Consider the following 20,088-nt stretch of genomic DNA (forward strand, 5'->3'; position numbering starts at 1 on the left):
CCACTATCCTAGACATGCACAAGCTTTAAGCGAAGTTGGTGCCAAAATGTTTGAACAGTGATCAGAAGAAGAAACTAGTTGAAGCATTCAAAGTCGCTTGGCCCATTTTGAAGCTGCACAGGACTTTTTGGCTAGGTTAGTGACTCAGGATGAAACCTGGCTCCACATCTATTACCTGAAACCAAAGAACAGTCGAAGAAATGGCGCCAAAGTGGGTCCCGGCGGCCGAAGAAGTTCGGAACCCAGAAATCAGGCAAAAAAGTCATGGTGTCCATTTTCTGGGACAAAGACGGTATTCTGTTGGTGGACTACCTACCTAAGCGCTCTCTTATCACCACAGTATTATGCTAACCTCCTGGACCAGGTGAAGGAGGCAATTAAGACGAAACGCCATGGAAAGTTGACCAAAGGATCCTTTTTTTGCAGGATAATGCACCAGCGCACACGTCCAGAGCTGTGGCTGCCAAATTGAACACCGTGGGTTTCCAATTGGTCCACCATCCCCCCTATTCACCTAACCTGGCCCTTTCGAACTTTTATCTGTTCCCGAATTTGAAGAAACACCTGAAGGGGCAACATTTTGAAGACATTTGTGATGTCAAAGATGCTGCTGCTTGGTTTGCGGCCCGACCAAAGGACTTTTTTTTGAACGGTTTAGAAAAGCTGCAACTAAGCTGAACCAAGTCTATCAGTCTCAGGGGGGAATAAATGTGTTATTTCACAACTCTGGCTCTCTTCTTTCTGGGAAAAGCCAGGAACTTCTCAGCACCCCCTCGTAAATACAATTTATTAATAATATTATTAATAATATTAAAAATAATATTTATAATAGTAATAATAATAATAATGACACTGGTCTGGATTGTAATTATTTATTTATTGTTTTACTTTCTTTTGGCATTTAAACTTCAGGTATCCATTTCTGAATACAAATACCCAGTGTTACAATGATAGCATTGTTTCATGCTATACTTCCTAGTTGTCCCAAACTACTGGCCCTCCCTTCACTTTTCATGGTATATCAGGTACACCAGATTTAAACAGATTTAAACAGATGCTGTTGCCTGTAGAAAACATGTTGACAACTTTTCTGGAAAGGGCATATCCCTGACCCTTCTATAGAAGGTTATCCCTCTAATACACCATTGGATAGAAAACTACATTTGGCTGGGCATACGCTTAACGCAAATGGTATATAAAAATCAATACTTACGTCCAGAAAAACATCTTTGATATTTCATCATTTCTGGAAAGGGCATATCCCTGACCCTTCTATAGAAGGTTATCCCTCTAATACACCATTGGATAGAAAACTACATTTGGCTGGGCATACGCTTAACGCAAATGGTATATAAAAATCAATACTTACGTCCAGAAAAACATCTTTGATATTTCATCACTCCATCATAACAAAATGCTGATAAAGACCCTGGACGTCTATATTTCTTGTTGCATTTTACTCTTACTTCAATACTGTGTTTATATGTCTTAAAAGCATCTCCTGATGACACAAGCTCAATGTGATTTTTATCCAAATCATTGGTGAAAACTCTACAAGGCTCTGCAAGACATATTTGGATTTAGGAAATAGTATCTTGGTGAATTGTAGCTTAGGAAATAATATTTAGCACTTACCTTTTATTGGCTACATGGAAAAAAGCAGTACCCCATATGGTCACGCGGTTAGCTTTAAATCTTGTGGTAACTAAGCCAATAAAGGTATCACTAAACAATACATTTACAGGTCTAGGAGCACACAGGTCAATTTTCCTTGCTCTTTCTCCTTGATCTTTCCTCAGCTTTTGACACTGTTGATCACCCCTTTCTAATCCAAATCATGAACTCCATTGGTATCAGTGACACTTGGTTTGCTTCCTATCTGTCTAACTCCTTTCAAGTTTCTTTCAATGGTTATTAATCCCCCTTTACTCTCCCCCCTGTTGGTGTTCCCCAAGGGTTAGGTTTTGGACCATATGTCTTTTCTCCTTACACTTCCTATATTGTTATTCTCATATCCTCCTTTGCTATACAATACCATCTGTATGCTGATGACATTCATATCTATCTGTCCACCCCTGACCTGTCTCCTTCAGTCCTGGATAAGGTCTCATGCTGCCTGTTGGCCATCTCATCATGGATGTCTGACCGATTCCTGAAACTCAACCTGGATAAAACAGAACTCATCATCATCCCCCCCTCAAATTCCAAGTCCCCCCCTGACATATATCTAACTGTTAATAACACTATTATTTATCCCTCTCCTCAGGCACGTTGTCTTGGCATCACCTTCAAATATGCCCTCTCCTTTTCCCCCCACATTGAGAATATTTCCAGGTCCTGGCACTTTTATCTGTGCAACATCTCCAAAATCTACCCCTCCCTGTCTCCAGAGACCACCAAACTCTGTGTACACGCTCTTATCATCTCTCGTCTGGACTACTGTAACCTCCTCCTCCTCTGGTATTCCACTAACCCGTCTCTATTCGCTCCAATCTATTATAAATGCTGCAGCCAGACTTATCCATCTTTCCCACCATTCCTTTTCTACTGAATCTTTTTGCAGTTCTCTTCATTGGCTTCCATGTCACCTTAGAATCAAATCCAAGATCCTGTGCTTTTCCGTCAAATCCCTCTACAGTTTTTGTCCCACTTACCATTCTGACCTGGTAAAAAAATACATCCCCAGCCTCTCTCTTCCCTCCTCCAATGACCTGCTAATGACTTCCTTACTCATAACCCCATCACATGCACGCCTCCAAGACTTTTCTATAGCTGCCATCACTCTCTGGAATGGTCTTCCTCATCCCATTTGCGTTGCTCCTATTTTCTGCTCCTTTAAAAGAGCCCTTAAAACACATCTTTTCAAACTTGCCTACCCATCTTCTTCTGTCTCTGCTACTACTCCCCCACCATTTCATATCCCCCTCTTACTGTATGCTGCTTCTCCACCTCTTAGATAAGAAGCACCTCGGGCAGGATTCTCTCCTCCTGTGTCTGTCATTTGCAACCCCTTTTTAATGTACAGAGCTTCGTAATAAGTTGGCGCTATATAAATCATGTTTATTATTATTAATAGTTTATTATTAGTAAACAGGCATGTTCCTGCTGTGTAAATAGAAACCATATGACATGTACCCTTCATAGCTTTCCAAATAATTTATTGCCGGTTGGAAAATTAATTGGATCAGCTAGTCAACTGCCAATTTGGCAGTGGATCTGTTTATGTGTAGCAGTCCCTAACAGTGATTACCATTATATAAGTCTTTATTGCTTAGGTACTTACTGAGGCATTGTGGTAGTTCACGCCACTGACCATTTTCACATATTGCATTGTTCTGTCCATTATGTATGTAAAGCTCCTCACATTCAACATTTACTGAAGAGCCACTATCATATCGATCAATAATTATTGGAAGTGTGTACCTAGCTTTAGCCTAAAACTGATTTGACAGGTGCACTTTAATATTCATGTGAAGCACAGGGGTATGTAATAGTGTTATGTATCTTTTTATAATGTATCTTTTTATGTATCCTTTTATAATGTATCCTTTTACACCCATTTGGAAGCTGTAGAAGCTCTACACAGTGCTGAAACAAACCCAAATTTTTCTCCTATTGACTTTAATGGGATTCGAATTCGATGTTCGACCACCCGAATTTTTTTGCTATATTCGGCCGAATAGCTGTCGAATCGAATAGTGAGCTATTCCACCAACACTACTCAGTACCAAGGAATATAAAGGGTGTATTTGGAGAAGCATATTTAAAAAAAATACAAAAAGGGAGTAAAAAATAAATAAATTTGTGGGCTTAAATATCCGCAAAACACACACATACCAAAATCCCCTATAACACTGCTCCTCCTAGGTATGTTTCCACCCTCTAAAGTCTAGTGATAATTAAAGTTGAAAATCTTGTTTGACTCTTTTACGCGTTTGACATATATTAGTATTATAAATTAGTATAGCATTGACAATTTATACAGCACTTTAGGGATTCAGTTGTACCTTCGATAAACGATACCTTCGATAAACGATAAAACCATGAAATTCATATACCATTTTTTGGGAAAGAGGGGGTGTGCGCTAAATAACTTTTTAGATTAAATAACTTTTTGGAAATAAATTGAAGTGCCTGGAAGAAATCTATGCAAACACAGGGATAATGTACAAGGTACCTGGCACATTTCTCTTGTAAAATAAAAGTGGTTTAGTGTTTTACATTTACATTAAATTCATGTGTAAAACAATACATTTTAACTATAATGTAACAACAAAACAAACTTTTTGTAATATTTGCATTTGTTGCAAATTTGTTAGAGGAAGATTAGCCAAGACCCAGAAAAGGTTATTTTAAACCTGATATTTAAACATAAGATCGTAAACATCAATATACCTCGACAAACTGGTTCTTTATCCCATTCTCCATGACTGCATGTTACAGTCCCCTTCCCTTCAAGGGTATACAAGTTGGCACATCTGTAGTTAACAGTAGAACCAGATGGATATGAAAACCTTGTTTCTCCTACAATATCTCCATTTTGGATTAATGGTGGCGGTCCACAGCTTTGGCCATATTCTAAAAACACCAAAAAGCAAGGGTAAATTGAAGGCATGCTATAGAAAAGAATAATCTGTTGAAATGTATAGGAATAATACTTGTTATGATAAATTCAGTAAACTTCTTTTTTTTAGTATTTTGATTTTTTATTTAAAAAGGAATCAAGGTGAGTATTTACTCGCTTCAAAACCCCATCATTTGTAATAATTAGAGGTGGTCAGAAAATTCAGCTTGGAGTCAAATCTTACTGAAATTTTAGCTAGTCCAGTTTTGGATGGAATTCAAAATTTCTGATCCAGGTTTGGATATTGCACACAGTGGAAAATCATCCAATGACAAACAGTAGCTTTGGCACACCTTGTGTTCTACATGTTCTACAGAGGACTGGCATCTGTGGAGTCCTTTATAAAAGATGGAGAAAGTGGAACAAGGAGGCAGACAGTACTTGCTGTTTTGTTCTACAGTGCTGATGAGTGAGACAGAATCAGTTTGAAATGGCTAAAAAGGAGAGACAGGAGTTTACAAAAAAAAAAAAAACACACAAAACGGTCAGACAGGTCAGACAGTGCTTGCTGCTTTGTTATATTAAAGAAAACTTATACGTATAATAAATAAATGAGTAAAAAGAAAAGACAGTGCTTTCCACTTTGCTCTGCTGTGCTAGTGAGATAGAGATAGCTTGAAGCAACTATTAGATATATAGTAATTAGAAAAAAAATAGGTTGAGAGTGAGTTAAAAAGAAGCTAAACAACATAAAACTTAGTAGAGATTGCTTTTACAAATGTTGATCCAGGAAAAAGGCGTTAAAGTAAAAAAAGACAGGGAATGCATGCCAAGACCCAGTTTCTGCTACTGCTAATCAGGGACAACTGTTTGAGCTATTAGGGACAGATAGGATTAAAAATAAAAGTAATTATTTCCATTTTTACACAGACATTTTCCCCCTTGTTGCTATTAAAATTCACCCATCATCTCATAATTCGACTGTTAACCAAGTAAAATCACATCAATTATTTCAAGTATTTCTCATCATTTTTATAATCTTAGTTTTTGTGGCATTAAAACTCTCCAAACAACAATAGTTAACGTTTATATAGAGTAAAAGGTTTTAAATGATCACCTTAAATGCATGCTTAAGATGATCATCGAAACATGTAAAATGCACCAGAAGAATATGCATTCACCTCCACCTTTCTCCCCAACCAGACAATCCACTGGACACTCTTTGGAATCCCAGTACCATGAATGTATTCACTGATCTTTTGCTCTTATGACCTCCCCTAGAAGTATTTATCCACAAAGGCCAAGATTCAGCAGGACCAACATCAGAAATGAACTGGAATTATCACAACACAGAACCCACAATGCTCTAATATTTAATATGTCATCTCTTCTTCCCTCCAAAACAAGCTGTTTTTCCAATAAAATCAAGCATGAACTAGGTAATGGTTTAGATCATTTTGTCTCAGTCAACATTTTCTGATTTATCAGCACAAAAGGCACCACAGCAAGTATGGCCAAACACAGCATCTTAGCCATGCTTCCCAATCATTTCTAGATTGGCCACATGCTTCCCAAGATTCCTAACATTGTCTAAAGAATCCATTCCTGATTAACTTTCACCAAAAATAAGAATCACAGAAGAAACATAGAAGAAACAGGTGAGTTTTATTACCAACAATATAGGAAAATATGTGTGACTGTTTACACAGTGAAATCACAGCAGTATCATCATGGGTTGCACAGTCATATATTGTGTGTCCTAATACAGAAGTGAGGGCTGTCATCTTAGGACTGTAAGTGTGTTACTAGATGAAAATAAAGGATAGCAGCTCAAAAAAGGAAAACTAATGCAGCCAGTGAATAAGGGCTTTGCTCCAACTTTCTTGATTTGTATGCACAAATCCAATCACTGACCTTGAACATACAAAAGCCAGTGCCGGGCAAATAACATTTTCAAAATGAGATCAGCAGTTTGACAACCTATACTTCTGCTAGGGCAGGTTCATTTATTTTAGTACAAAGTATGAGCAATATTTATTGCACGTTCTTCATTAGATATTGTAAAATATGATTAAGTTGGGAGAAGTTTCCACTTACTAATGCAAGTTGGATAAGCCAGTGCTGGTCCTGCTGATGTGCTGCCAAGGCCTGCGGGTTTAGCGCACGTTGCTGTCAATGAAGTTCTATTAAAATACCCAACCTTACATGTAAAGTGGACGATTTCACCTTCTGAGTAAAATGTTTCACCGTCATGTTTATCGTCCAGTTCTAAGAAGTTCTCATCAATTTGTTGTTGGTCTATGTGACATGTACCTATGATTGAAATATATTAACCAAAAACATAGATTGAAAAATAAGTTTGGCTGGGAATACACTTTAAACAACAGGTAAATAAAAAGCAATACTTACGTCCAGAAAAACATCTTTGATATTTTATCACGCCGTCAAAACACAAAGCTGATAAATGTCCTGAGCGTTTAAATTTTATTTTGCATTTTACTCTTACTTCCGTATTGTGTTTATATGTCTTTAAAGCATCATCCGATGTCACAAGCTCAATGTGATTTTTATCCAAATCATTGGTGAAAACTGTACAAGGCTCTGCAAGACATATTTAGATTTAGCTAAAATGTAAGTGTATTTTGGGAAATATATTTAGTACTTAACTTTTAATGGTCATGTGGAAAACAGCAGCAAATTTTAAAGACAGTGCCCGTATGGTCAACTGGTTGGCGTTAAATCTTGTGGTTTCTTAGCCAATAAAAGGTATTACTGAACACTACATTTACACGTCAAAGGGCTCCATTTAGAAAAAAAAATCTTCCAGATCCATGTGTTTCAATGGAGGTAATTGATTCCCACACAATGAAACATGTATTATTATTTGCTGTTAATGGGACTTGCTCTGTTTCCTATACAGCTGGTGAATATGAGCAAATTTGCTATTAGAAAATCTTGGGCCCCCTTTCCCATGTTGAAACATTCAGCTGTTATGGGTACCCCCTGTCAGGTAACATGGGTACAAGGTTCTAAATGTCATGGTTAATGTTCATGGTCTTCACCAGGGCACCCCACAAGGAGTGATGGGCAAGTGACCCTGGTGGCCACCGGATTACTTTGCTACATGGAGATCACAGCCCTCAGTTTCTTCTCACCAGGGGCACATGGATCAGATGGCTTCAGTGTGGGAATGGCTAATCGGACAGGGACACAGCAAGGCAAGGCAGAGTAGTAGAACAGGCTGAAACAAGGGCAGGTGGCAATCACAGGCAAAGTAGAGGTAAAGGTCAAGCTGAGATCAATATCCAGAAAAGAAGAATCGAGAGAAATGCAAAAATGCATATCACTAAAGGAAGGTTTGGGATGCTGCAAGTTGTTAAACAGAGGGCTGTGGGCAAAGTGGTAACACCAGCAATGCAAAAGTTTGGTGAAAGGTACAAAAGTACTCCTTGTCCCTTCCAATGATGGTCCTGAATACGAGTATTATGAATGGTAACTAGAGTGCATAAATAATGGTTGCTATTTTCATAGCAGGCATGCTTCTATTGATAAGATCACCGGTAAATAGGCATGCCCCTGCCATGTACAAAGAAATCATCTGAAATGTACCCTTGATAGTATTCCTAATACTTATGTTTACCAGCTATATAGTAAACATAGCAAACACCCTTCACATGCCAGGTACACAGCACATATATAATTAAGAATATTGTACATGCTTTTGTATTGTTTCTGGGCTTTCCACAAACTGATTGCCAAAATATCAGAAAATTGATCAGCTAGTCAAATGCAACTTTGGCAGCAGATCTGCTCATGTGCACCAGTCCCTAACAGTGATTATCATGGTATAAGTCTGTACAAGTATGGTACTTACTAAGGCATCGTGGTAGTTCACTCCACTGACCATTTTTACATATTGCATTGTTCTGTCCATTGTGTACGTAAAGCTCCTCACACTCAACATTTATTGAAGATCCACTATCATATCGATCTTTTTTAGGAATGAGCTTTCCATTTGAAATCTCTGGGGAGTTACAGAACCCTTAAAAGAAAAAAAAAGAAAACTATAATGTAGGTTATATTTAAAACTGTAGGCAGATTTAAAAGACGAAAATGAAAAAAAAACCTGTAATCAATAATACAACATTAGATGTGTGTAAATATGAATCAGAAGCTGGGCCAAGTCCAAGTCAATCAGGGCTCATAAAAAGAGGGCAGAATGGCCTGGGCATAAGACTGATTACATCTAGTGGAAGAAAGCACTGCAGTAAATTATAAGCAGTTTGTTTTATGTTTTAATCCTTTATGTATTGTTATATTTTGGCTGGAGATATAATTTAAGAAAAAAAATGTTTAAGTAAAATTCAATATTGCACCTACGTAAGCGTAATTCTATATTAAAGCACTTGAGGTATTAAAATGTATTATTTTATAACAAAAAAGGTGAAGCTTAGAATTATATTAATGCAGGTTAACATTAGGGACCAATAGCAGTGGCCCATGATCCCTATCTTTGTACAATGTTGAGGAGCCAGTTTAAAGGTTAAGTTTTAACAGGGGTGGTTATCACTATTAAAAGTTGAAAGTTATTTAGGTTGTTGAAGGTATACAAGTAATGCAATGTCATGATGTGTTTTATTTGAAAAATATATTGTTTTCTACAGTTTAATAGATGGCTGTTTTGCCATGTTATCCAATATCTTCTTGTGATTATTTTTGTGGGACTTGGACCTAAGTGTGCAAGGGTTGGTGGGTGGTTGAACAGCTGTGGAGGTTCATGTGAGCTACTCCAGTCATACAAAAAAAATGAAAAAAAGAGATATTTAACTTACGTGGAAGGATACATCTTGGGTATTTAATGTATTTGTTCTGGCATTTGGCTTCCAGACTTTCTTCTGGTTCCATTCCTTTGGTACATTCAAATACAATCGCTTGTCCATTTTCAATAAGATTGTCCTCACTATACTGAATATTATTACGTGCCATTTCTGCTTCTTGTAACACACAGAAACCTAAACAGGAACCATAAAATGTTCATACAGCTCCAAGATAATGCTTGAATGTGGTATATGATAGTTTCAATCAGAACAAATATACAGGTATAAAGTTCAGATAGAAAAAAATACTAAATATAAAAAGCTGCATTTTAAAGATTAAAAAAAAATTATTAATAAGATACCGTATTACACAACACAAAAAAATCACTTTAAGTGTATACGAAGCAAGAACCTGATTTTTAAAGATAAACACGAGCACAAATACTTTCAATGAAATGTATCATTCTATATCGACAAAGGATAAAAATCTCCTTTATTTGTGACCGATATCCTTGGAAATCAAGATATTCCTTGTAAAAGTAGGAATAAAATCATCACCATACTGTACATAGCCTGTGCAGAGAGCAGAGTTGTGGGAGGTCTACCCACTACAGGCTACCTGCAGAAAACTACAAGAAAGGGAGGATACAAGATTAGTCTTTTCTTTAGGAAGTTATAGGACAATGTAAATATTTTACATTAGATTACTGCACTGATCTGAAAGAACTACACAAAGCACACCAATATCTGGGTAGGATTATAAAAGGCCTCTCGTATTTAGACAATATTTGCTTTTCCTGGGATTCTTAATGGCATGCTTTGGGAGACAGGGCCACTAGGCGGCGCTACGGCTTGCATGGAAGTGGTGTGAGCCCTGAGAAGGGCCAGGGGGCAGAGTCCAGACAGTAACCAGGCCTTCTTCAGAGCCCCTAGTGGTGAGGATGTGCGCTGCTGGTTACTGCCAGATTGCGGTCCTTCAGCACACCAGGGTGGGAACGAAGATACACCGTACCAAATCACTAAGCAAAAGAATAATCAAGGAAGGAAGGGTTAAGATAGGCAGCAAGCGAGAAAGGTCAGTTCACAAGTCAGGGGTCAAACACCAGGGATCCAGGAAATCGAAATCAGTGACACAGGGGCCACGGCGGACACAGGGAACACAGGAGACACTGGAAGAAACAAGCGGCACAGGAAAAACCACTGACAGAAAGGAACACTGGAATAGCACAAAGGGAATAGGTAGAAACAACAGACTGGGCAACAAGGGGTTAATGTAGGAGCTGGACAAAGGAAACACTGGATTAAGCAACTGGTGTACAGGAACCAGCTCAGCAAGCTAGACAATCGGCACTAGTGGAGACACGTTGCACGAACACTGAGTGCTGTGTTTGAGCTAGCTAAATAACCAGGGATGATCAAGAGGCTATTTCCTGATTGGCCAGTAAAACTGATAAAACTTGGGAGTGTAGGCACGCCCAGAGTCAGAACTGCCCACATGCCCAGGAGGGAGGCATCTGCGCTTTCGTGAGGAAGAGGTATGTGTGACACTAAGCAGCTTTAGGTAGACAGATTAGTCAATTTGGGTTCTGTTCTAGAGGTCCTAGAGATACAGAAAGATGTCTAGAGATACAGAAAGTGAGAAAAAACATTCTCATAGTTGTCACCAGAACAGGTGCACACATAAGATTTCCCCCTATCCCTTCTTAATCCACATGACAACTCATTTTCTGTACCGGAGACAATGTACTCAGACTGGACACAGACAGTGATAAAAATCTCAACCTTGTTTGCTCTATCCAAGACTAAACAGAAGGTTTTGGTAACAAAACTGTTCACAAGCAAAATAGAAGAATCAGAAGTTGTCAAAAAAGCACTATAAGTTACAGTTACATACTATCATATTTGTCAGGGAAATGAACCCATCAACTTCACTACATGTTGTAAATGAATACATCAATAGTCCCTTACTATTTTTGCTTACGTATAAACGTATCTCTATAAGGTATTGAACAACACCAATAGGTATTTGATGGTTCTCACTACCCCCTGAGGAAGCCCAAGTGGCGTTATGCATTGGGACCTGAGACCAATCTATTACTTTATGGTGTATACTTGGCTTTTCCATTTGCTGGAAGATATGTGTATTAGTTAGGAGAAACCTGTTTAGAACTCTACTGTTAAACTAATTCTGAGATGTGCATTTGATGTGTTTGCTATATTTGAATATTTACATGCTACCCACCTGGCTTTAAGCATTTGGGGTATATGATTATACCATCCAAGCATTGAGTCCTCAGATGTCCTGTATTATCAATATTATATCCTGGTACACACTCAAATGTCACGCTATCAGAATGAACAACATAGAGCTTCATTGTTTTTTCATGTCCCAATTTGTATTTCAGTTGTATATTATTCTTCAGCATATCAGCAGTTGTAACAGTGCAAGGATCTACAAAATAAATAAAAATGCAATACAATCTAAAAAAATCATGCAGCTATTGAGTTTTAGAGACACAACAGGGCAGATCTCCGCAATCAGGTGCCCATGGCCAATGACATCCAAAGACATCCAATGACATCCAAACCCCAGCCATAGAAATGAATCGGCCTAGATATAAATAATGGATAGTAAAATTATTTGGTCCTCACAGTGTAGAATCAGGAGTAAAAGTGAAATCAGAGAAGAATATTTAAAGGATAGTTCACAGTTCTTTATTCTGTTTGAACCTAAAATTATTCTACAATTGTACAGACTTATATGTGTAATATTATTAAAAAAAATGATTGTGCTTGATATTTGAAAACATAAAAAAAATTGTATGTCAACAACATACCTCGACAAATTGGCTTTTCTTCCCATTTTCCTTCTTTGCATCTGATTATTTCATTTCCTTCAAGTTTATAATAATGCATACATTTGTATCTTACAGAAGAACCTGATGGATAACTAAGCTTAGTAGTTTCTGTGATGTCTCCACTCCGGATTGTCGGTGGTGGACCACAGCTGTTTTTATTACCTGAAAAACAACAAATGTAAAAGTGATTTACCTGCTGCACACATTTGGTATCATTTATTGCATTAAAGAAAAATGAAATCCGCTGGACAAAAAAGTCTTTCTTGAATAAAAATGAAATCCACATTGTGCGTTGTTCCAGAGGTTTTCAACAGTCGTGGCACTTAGTGTAGGTACCTAAGAGTCCTGCCTTAAGCCAGATGCCAGGGACTTAAATGGCCCATCACAAGAGTACAATTGTCCACACTGAATAGCCAGAATCTCATCCTTTTCATTGTCATCTTCTCCTCCTGTTACCACTCCGTCCGCAGGGAATCTGTCTAGCAGCCTGCAGCATCCTCAGTCTCCCTTTAGATGTGCAGAGTTGTACCTTTTTAGCATCCCCTGCACTTACTTTGAGGTTGTTCAAAGCCTAAAGGGATTTCAGGAAATGTGCAAGATCCAATGAAAAGAGAAGTTCCTGGTTCCAGCCTTGTCTTGCTATTGGCTGCTACCCTTATTTATACCTCCCTGATTCCAGGCTCTGGTTGCTGGATCCTGGATTATTTGTGCCCTTTTGGATTCCTGACCCTTGTACCACGTTAACCTTGTCTACCACCTGCCCTGACCTGTGCTTGTTCTTGGATTAAGCTTGTCTACCACCTGCCCTGACCTGTGCTTGTTCTTGGATTAAGCTTGTCCACCACCTGCCCTGACCTGTGCTTGTTCCTGGTTTGCGCTTTTCTGCCGCTTACCCTGACCTGTGTTTGCACCTGGATTATGCTTGTCTGCTGCCTGCCAAGACCATCAATTTGCCTGGACCATACCTCCTGCTGTCATCTGAGTACCTGGTCTGTACTGTCCCTACATTGGAGGTCGGCTGGGGGCCGGTACCTGGTGTGTTTCCCACAGCAAAGGGGTGAAGACTGGGAGTCACTTGGAATCTGCACCCTAGGTAATCCCGGATCCCCTGTCAGGGGGTGTAACCTCATCAGAGTTGCTCTATTGTAGGACCCTGCAAAAGTCCCATTTCTGCAGGCCAGCGCCTATCTTTGAAACTAGTTATCTTGAAATTATGGCCAAAACAATTATTACAAATATTTTGTATCCATAAATCTTGCATGTGAATCCTATAACAAAAACATTATTATACCACTGCCATATTGAATAAAGTTTCCATATTACATGACCTTTGGTTTGCAGATTATCAGTTACTGTTCTTGTTTTAGCCAGAAAACTATAAACAGCTCTTTAGAAGGAGACCACCATGAACGGAGAATGCACCATATAGGAGACCGCATGAGGACCATGAGATCTAGGGCCACACACTGCTACAGATACTGACAAAGATTCTGGTATAATGACTGCTAGGAAGACTGAAAGTTTGTATATTATGCAAAGTGTTGGTGACTATGCCATACAGATTGCTAGAGAGGCTGCTACAGTGTTAGGTACATTCTACTAGAGAACCATTCCCTTGAGTAAGGGGCACTATTGCCATAATATGTAAGCATGCACGCCATACATTATGCCACTTATGTTACAAGAGAAGCATTCTCTAGCACTTTGCAATGTAAGTTCTTTATAGTCACTCCATACTCTGCCACCACCATCTCTTACATGTCCCTGATTGTCCTTTTATCCTTCGGACAACCACTGATAATATGCTGTAACTCCTTCACATGCAAACAGTAAAATCATCGTCCCAGTCTCCCTTTACTTGGCATCCCACAGATGCCAAAAATGACTCGGAAGTATAGCCCAAACTGTGTATTGGTCGTAAAATGTACATAGAAAATAAAAAATTGCTAGGGGACAAATAAAGAATTTTTGTTGGCAGAGAATACTTTGTATGTCCCTATACCTTAACTCCTAGCTGTTATTTTTCATTAGGGGTTCAGGTCCAACTAGCTTACAAAATAGGAACGCAAACCCTCAAAGATAGTTATAGATGATTTATTGATATGGATTTATTTATATCCTATTACATATTCTATCCAGTTTCTACCCTTTTCTGTATTTTAATGACACTCCCTTTGGACACCTGCCAAATAAGTAGCAAGCACGTCACCATAGTGTTTTCAAAACAGCAAACTGTTGTTCCTCTTTTTGATAATCTTGTAAGCAAATATTGATCTGGCAGACCTTACGGTTTATACTGTCTAGACAAAGGTCTCTTATGTTATCTTTATTACATTCCAAAATATAATAAATCACTTCCTGATTGGTAGACAAAAGGCCAGATTTTTAAGTAATACCTAATGATCTTACCTTAGTCTGTGACTGAATTCATTGTTAACATAAATGCACTTCAGCACAGCTGACTGGTACCCTTTGTTTCTTCTCTTCCATTTAAAGCTCAGCTTTACGTTAGAATGAAAATTCAGGTACTTACACTGCTTGCATTGGAAAAGTTACTCATTGGGCAATACAGGACTGCAGCCAACAGTTGGACCCCGTGCAGAACTGACCTGGGCACCCCTTGTGGCTGAGAAGAGTATGGGGCCCTTTCAATGGGGCATACTTTGGGCCTCCCTATGTCCGCCCCTGCAGAACTGAAATCTTTCTTTATATATATATATATATATATATATAAATATATCTGTATTAAACTAAAATTTCAAGCTCTAGACAAGAACTAGGAAAGTACAGCTCTGGGTCTCCCTTAGCTATGGGGGACTAATTAGCATGCTTCCTCTATTGTGTGGCCATGGTAGTCCCATGCAGGCTGTAAGTTTAACCAGATGACCCCAGTTTATAGCTCTGCAACTAGCAAAGGTCAAATTTAGATATATCTCTATGTCTGATTTAGTAGGCTGGTGTAAAACCTTTGCAGAAAGGCCAATGCTTTCACACATTGTGCCTGATTCTTTCCAAGACTGGAGAAGATAGACTATCATGGGAGGACCTGGGCGGGCTAATAATTGAAAAATGTTTTTAATTATCAACCAGATCCATTTCAGGTTTGTTGGATCACCCAGGTTCCCACATGATAGTTTCTCTTCTCTAGTCCAGGAGAGCTTTAAAAAAAAACAGAGATTATGCTCCTTCTTTGTAGCATGCTAGTTGAGGACATATTTTTTACTCAAGCTGTGGCTGCTTTTTAAAGAACTTAAATACAATTTTGTGCTAAAACTGTAAGTTTAACTTGGCAATCAAGTTCTTTGTATGGTATAGCAATAGCAGTATCTTTACCTGGAAACATCGAAAACCCAAAGCACTAAATCATTTAACTCAAATTGTTCAGGGGTCCACAAACTTTTGAACATTTATTGTATATAAGCCAACTGTAAACCTGAAACAATTTTTTAAATCTCTCTTTTAATAATTACGCATTATACTGGCAACAATCATACATTTCTATGTTTCTTACCTTCAGCCATTGTAGGTACAGACTCTGATTTTGCGGTATAGCATAACACACCGATCAATAAAACAAACAATTCCTGTAAAATCATTTTGTAAATCCTCTGTTGTTCAAGAAGGAACCAAAATATGTCAGGCCACTCACTTGCCTGCTTTTACTGTCTGAATTACTATATCTTGACTGCAATCATATCACAACCTCTGTTAAATTATAAAAGGGGTGGGAATTACCGTTTGCTGCTTATCCTTTGTAATACAAACAAAAAGACTGTACTTTGTGTTCGGTCTTGTTTATTTTTGTCATAAGCTAGGACAAATCAAGAATTGCATTAAATAAACGTAGCCTCAGGATTACGGGAAACACTAACTTCCTTGAATGAATTTCAATGAAGGTGATACTTACCGCAGCTTATGCTTATTACTTTTAAATTCAGGTAAATGACTTTTATTTTTTTTTACACATTAATATAGCACTAATATATTTCACAGCACTTTTTTAAAATCATTTAATTGGAGCTTACAATCTATTGTCCCCAACATAGCAGTGTACTTATATAGCAGTGAATCTAACATTCATTAAACATTCTCTGGTGGGGGACTCCATGTGTTTTAAATGGCAGTGATTGATTCTTCATCAAATAATGTTTGATGAATGTCAGAATCCCTGTTTAAAAAATACACCTTATAGTCATATAGGGTAAGCTTATTTACACCCAGCATGTTTTCTTAAGTCACGGGATAAAACAAAAGTCCCCCGAGGAAATCTAAGTAAACACAGGGAGAACAAACCTGGGATCCTAGCACAGCAAGACAAAGTAACCACCATTCAAACTTTCAATCTCTCAGTGGAAATATGGATTTTCAGGGTAGATCAAAAACTTGGGTGGATTAAAAACCCAAATCTGCTATCCATGTCTATTGCTATAATCCCAAAATGCCCTTTCTCATTGGTAATGCCTCTTCTGAATGCTGAGTGAACCCTACAACTGGACAGCAAGTATCCATGTCACTTAGGCATGACCTGCTCTGTAAAGTTCTTGTTCCAGAATGACAATGTTGCTCCTGCATACATACAGTACTGTGAATGTTGTCACCCTGGAAAGAAAGTGTGTTACTGATGGAATCCCCAAATGGATGCTACAAATGCCCTAAAGTCTAGTGAAAGGCAAACTTTTTGTCCATTTATGTTTTGGATAAAGTAGGGTAAGCTAACTTTTCTTTGTTGTTTTTTGCCCCCACTAGGGAAATTGAGCTCTCTATTTGTCTTGCTATATATTGAGACTCAGTGGCTCTATTAATAAAACAGTAAATCAGACATTTCTTCAAACATTCCCTGGTGGGAATCTTCCAGGTTAATGCGTTTCAATGGCAGCAATTATTTCCCACTAGGGAATTTTTGAGGGATGTCAGATTCCCTGTTTGTTACATAGATCTCAAATTGAGAGGGAATCCAAAATATAGGAGTTATAATGAAAGCTGTTTGTTGTTATGTATCCAGGTGGAAGTGAAAGGAAATCTCAGCCGCAGAATACTGACCTGATTGGCAATTTTAGCCTTTCCCTACTCCTCAATTAAAAAAGTTTTGGCTTAACATACGCTTAATGGTTTTTGCCAAGGATTAGATTTGTCTTGACTCTCTGTCCTTCAAACAAGAATTAAAGAGAAATCTCTCCAATGTAACTAGTGCCCTATTCAAAGGGTTTCCTTCTATTCATGTTCTGGTGAAAACTCAAAATTTAGAATTCTCCTTCAATTCAGAAACATTAAGGCTGAATCTCCCCAGTGGGGACTAGGAAAGGAATAGAGACGTGAGAGGTTTTACATCCTCACCATTCTGTCTAAAACTAAAAAAAGTTTGCCTTTTGGCACATTGCCCTTTTTCCAAGATTGTGAAATATTTCCAGAAAAGAGAACAATGATTTACAGAGTAAAATCAGTCAGTGACCTGATTTATAAAGCTTAGAAAGTACAGCACCTTGTAAAATGAATAAACGTGTACCTAGCTCAGGGCATTTGTATGGCTTGTCCAGGCTGTATAATATGTTGTTATGATGTCAATGTAATGCTTTTTTTTCAAAACAGACCAGCATTTAGGAGGCCCCTACAACCTGTAAAAAAAATTGGGACAAAAAACTTATCTGTCTGGAGGAGGAAGTGGTGCTATAACTATGTGCCACCATGTGGGTTTCTTTATACTTTCCCATGTCAAAAGGGAAAAAACTGGAGATAGGAGCAATGCTAAAGAACTGTCTGCAAGCAGTATGTGCAAAAAACAAAGTATGAATAAAATGATAAAACACGGTATAGTATGGGAGCATGCGGCATGAGCAAGGTCAGAAAGGCAAGCAGAGGTCAGAAAATGGTGATTTAAGCAGGTCCAGTGCAGTGACGAAGGGTAAGATAAGAAGTGTGTGATCATGTGAGCCAGTGAGACACAGGTTGAATCAGGAACAAGGTACAGGTCACAAGTGAAATATCTAACACACTGAGATCATCCAACAAGAAGGGTATAGAGCTGCAGTGTCTTAGGCTATGTTCAGACAGGCATTGAGGTTGCAGTATGATTACGGATTCCCCATTGCAGTGAACCACTGCCTTAGGCAAGTAGTTTCCCATAAAGAAATTTTGGGGGTTGTCAAATGTGCGTTGTGAGTGACTAAAGTGGCAAGGTTCTAGCTGCTCGGAAACACACTGGACTGCTCAATTCACCGGCAGATCTGAACCTACTCTTAATACATAGTTACTGGAACATGTATCTATAAACTTGGCTTTGCGAAAATATCCTGCTGGTTGTGAAAATCAGAATTGCAGGTTGTAGGTTACCCATTTCACTGGCATTATCCCATTAAAATTATACATGTAAATAATCAACAAAAATAAAGCATATGAAACTATGTGTTTGTCTTGCCTAGTTCTGTTGTAAGTCACTGAAGTAGGGAAGTTTACTAGACGGGGTACTACTAATACAAACAATTAGAAACATTAATAGATGGAAAAAGTAATATTAACATGACCATGTTTTCCATATAAGTCCTCAGGGGTACATAACATATACCCTTGAGGAAGCCCAATTCGGGCGAAACGCGTCGGGGACTTATACGGAAATCATGGTCATATTATTATTACTTTTTCCATCTATTAATATTTCTAATTGATTGTATTATATCAATACATTCATAGTTTGACTCAACACTTTTGTGCCTTGAACCTCTTTTTTTGCTTCCTCTCGGCGCTTTTTTGAAATTATTAATACTAAAGAGGGAGGCTCAACTGCACACTTCTTGAACTTATATGGGACAATAGGAAGTACCCCTATCCCAATCACCCATCCCCCTTCCCCCTCTTCCCTTTCCGCCCTAACCTCCAGATATTCTGTGGCAGAAATACATGTTATGACAAACACCTGGTTTCTTCTTCCCTTGGCATTTTCCAATCCTCAAATACCAGACAATTGTTGTAAAACCATAGATGCTGCAAACCTGACCTAAATCTGCCCCATACTTTCATCATTTAGAAGTCAATTGGTAAAGGCATAGTTCTCTTAATTTTAGAAAGACCTTAAATATTTATGGAGTGGTGTTCAGGAGATGAAAGATGGAAAGGCGCAAGTTGTGAAAAATACTATTTTAGAGAAGATTGTAGGATGTATATTGGTTGGATGCAGTGGACTATCCAGGAAAAGAGGTCAGTTTCCTCTTTGGACGAGAAGACCTTCTTACCTAACCCTCAAGTATTAGAACAGTATATATCTTATCATTAATATTCTGCTTTCTCCAAAATTTGACAGAAAAAGTTTACCATAATCCTTTGCATAGCTAAAATATATAAGTTTTCTGAAGTAAAGTCAGCCATTGATTTTTACAGGTTGAGGACATCCATGTCTTATAGGTAAACCTTACATTTTACTGCAAAGTTCACATTAGGTGATAACGTAGCTAGAAAGTCAGAAAAAAAAATAATTACAAAAAATACATTATTTCTTTAATATCTTTTATTTTAAGTAATAAAAAAGAACCCCCAAACTAGAATAGTATATGCAGTGGAAAGAAATACTCAACAACAAAGTAATAAATAGCAACATGCAACAAAAAAAAATTATATTGCTAATTAATTATGCTCATTGGATTTTGGCAGAATCACTCATACTACATAAAAAATCAAAGAAGTGTCAATACTTAGGTAAAACTAAAACCAAATTTCAATTAGTTAATGTTTTAAAATATAAAATGAAGCTGATTAGCTGATGTACATATACTCATTATATATGTTTGTAGAAAGGTGTGAAAATCCAATATCCATCAAGTTCACAATTTCAGTCTACACATAATATCTTCTTTCTGTGGCA

General features: G+C 37.9%; 1 protein-coding gene across 1 annotated transcript in view; it reads right to left on the reverse strand.

Moving 5' to 3' along the window:
- LOC140342585 (coagulation factor XIII B chain-like) overlaps positions 1 to 15,921 on the reverse strand; it is a 38,326-nt gene extending 22,405 nt beyond the window's left edge. Inside the window, exons 1-8 of the mRNA XM_072428824.1 lie at positions 15,751 to 15,921; positions 12,219 to 12,401; positions 11,624 to 11,833; positions 9,397 to 9,576; positions 8,439 to 8,606; positions 6,974 to 7,165; positions 6,662 to 6,877; positions 4,396 to 4,578 (exon numbers count right to left, since the gene is read on the reverse strand). Coding sequence (XP_072284925.1) covers positions 4,396 to 4,578; positions 6,662 to 6,877; positions 6,974 to 7,165; positions 8,439 to 8,606; positions 9,397 to 9,576; positions 11,624 to 11,833; positions 12,219 to 12,401; positions 15,751 to 15,835 — 1,417 coding nt within the window. The 5' untranslated portion in view covers positions 15,836 to 15,921. The remainder of the gene's footprint in view (positions 1 to 4,395; positions 4,579 to 6,661; positions 6,878 to 6,973; positions 7,166 to 8,438; positions 8,607 to 9,396; positions 9,577 to 11,623; positions 11,834 to 12,218; positions 12,402 to 15,750) is intronic.
- Between the last annotated feature and the right edge of the window lie 4,167 nt (positions 15,922 to 20,088).

The sequence above is a fragment of the Pyxicephalus adspersus genome, chromosome 12 (assembly GCF_032062135.1).
Source record: "Pyxicephalus adspersus chromosome 12, UCB_Pads_2.0, whole genome shotgun sequence".
In the NCBI taxonomy this organism is placed as follows: domain Eukaryota; kingdom Metazoa; phylum Chordata; class Amphibia; order Anura; family Pyxicephalidae; genus Pyxicephalus; species Pyxicephalus adspersus.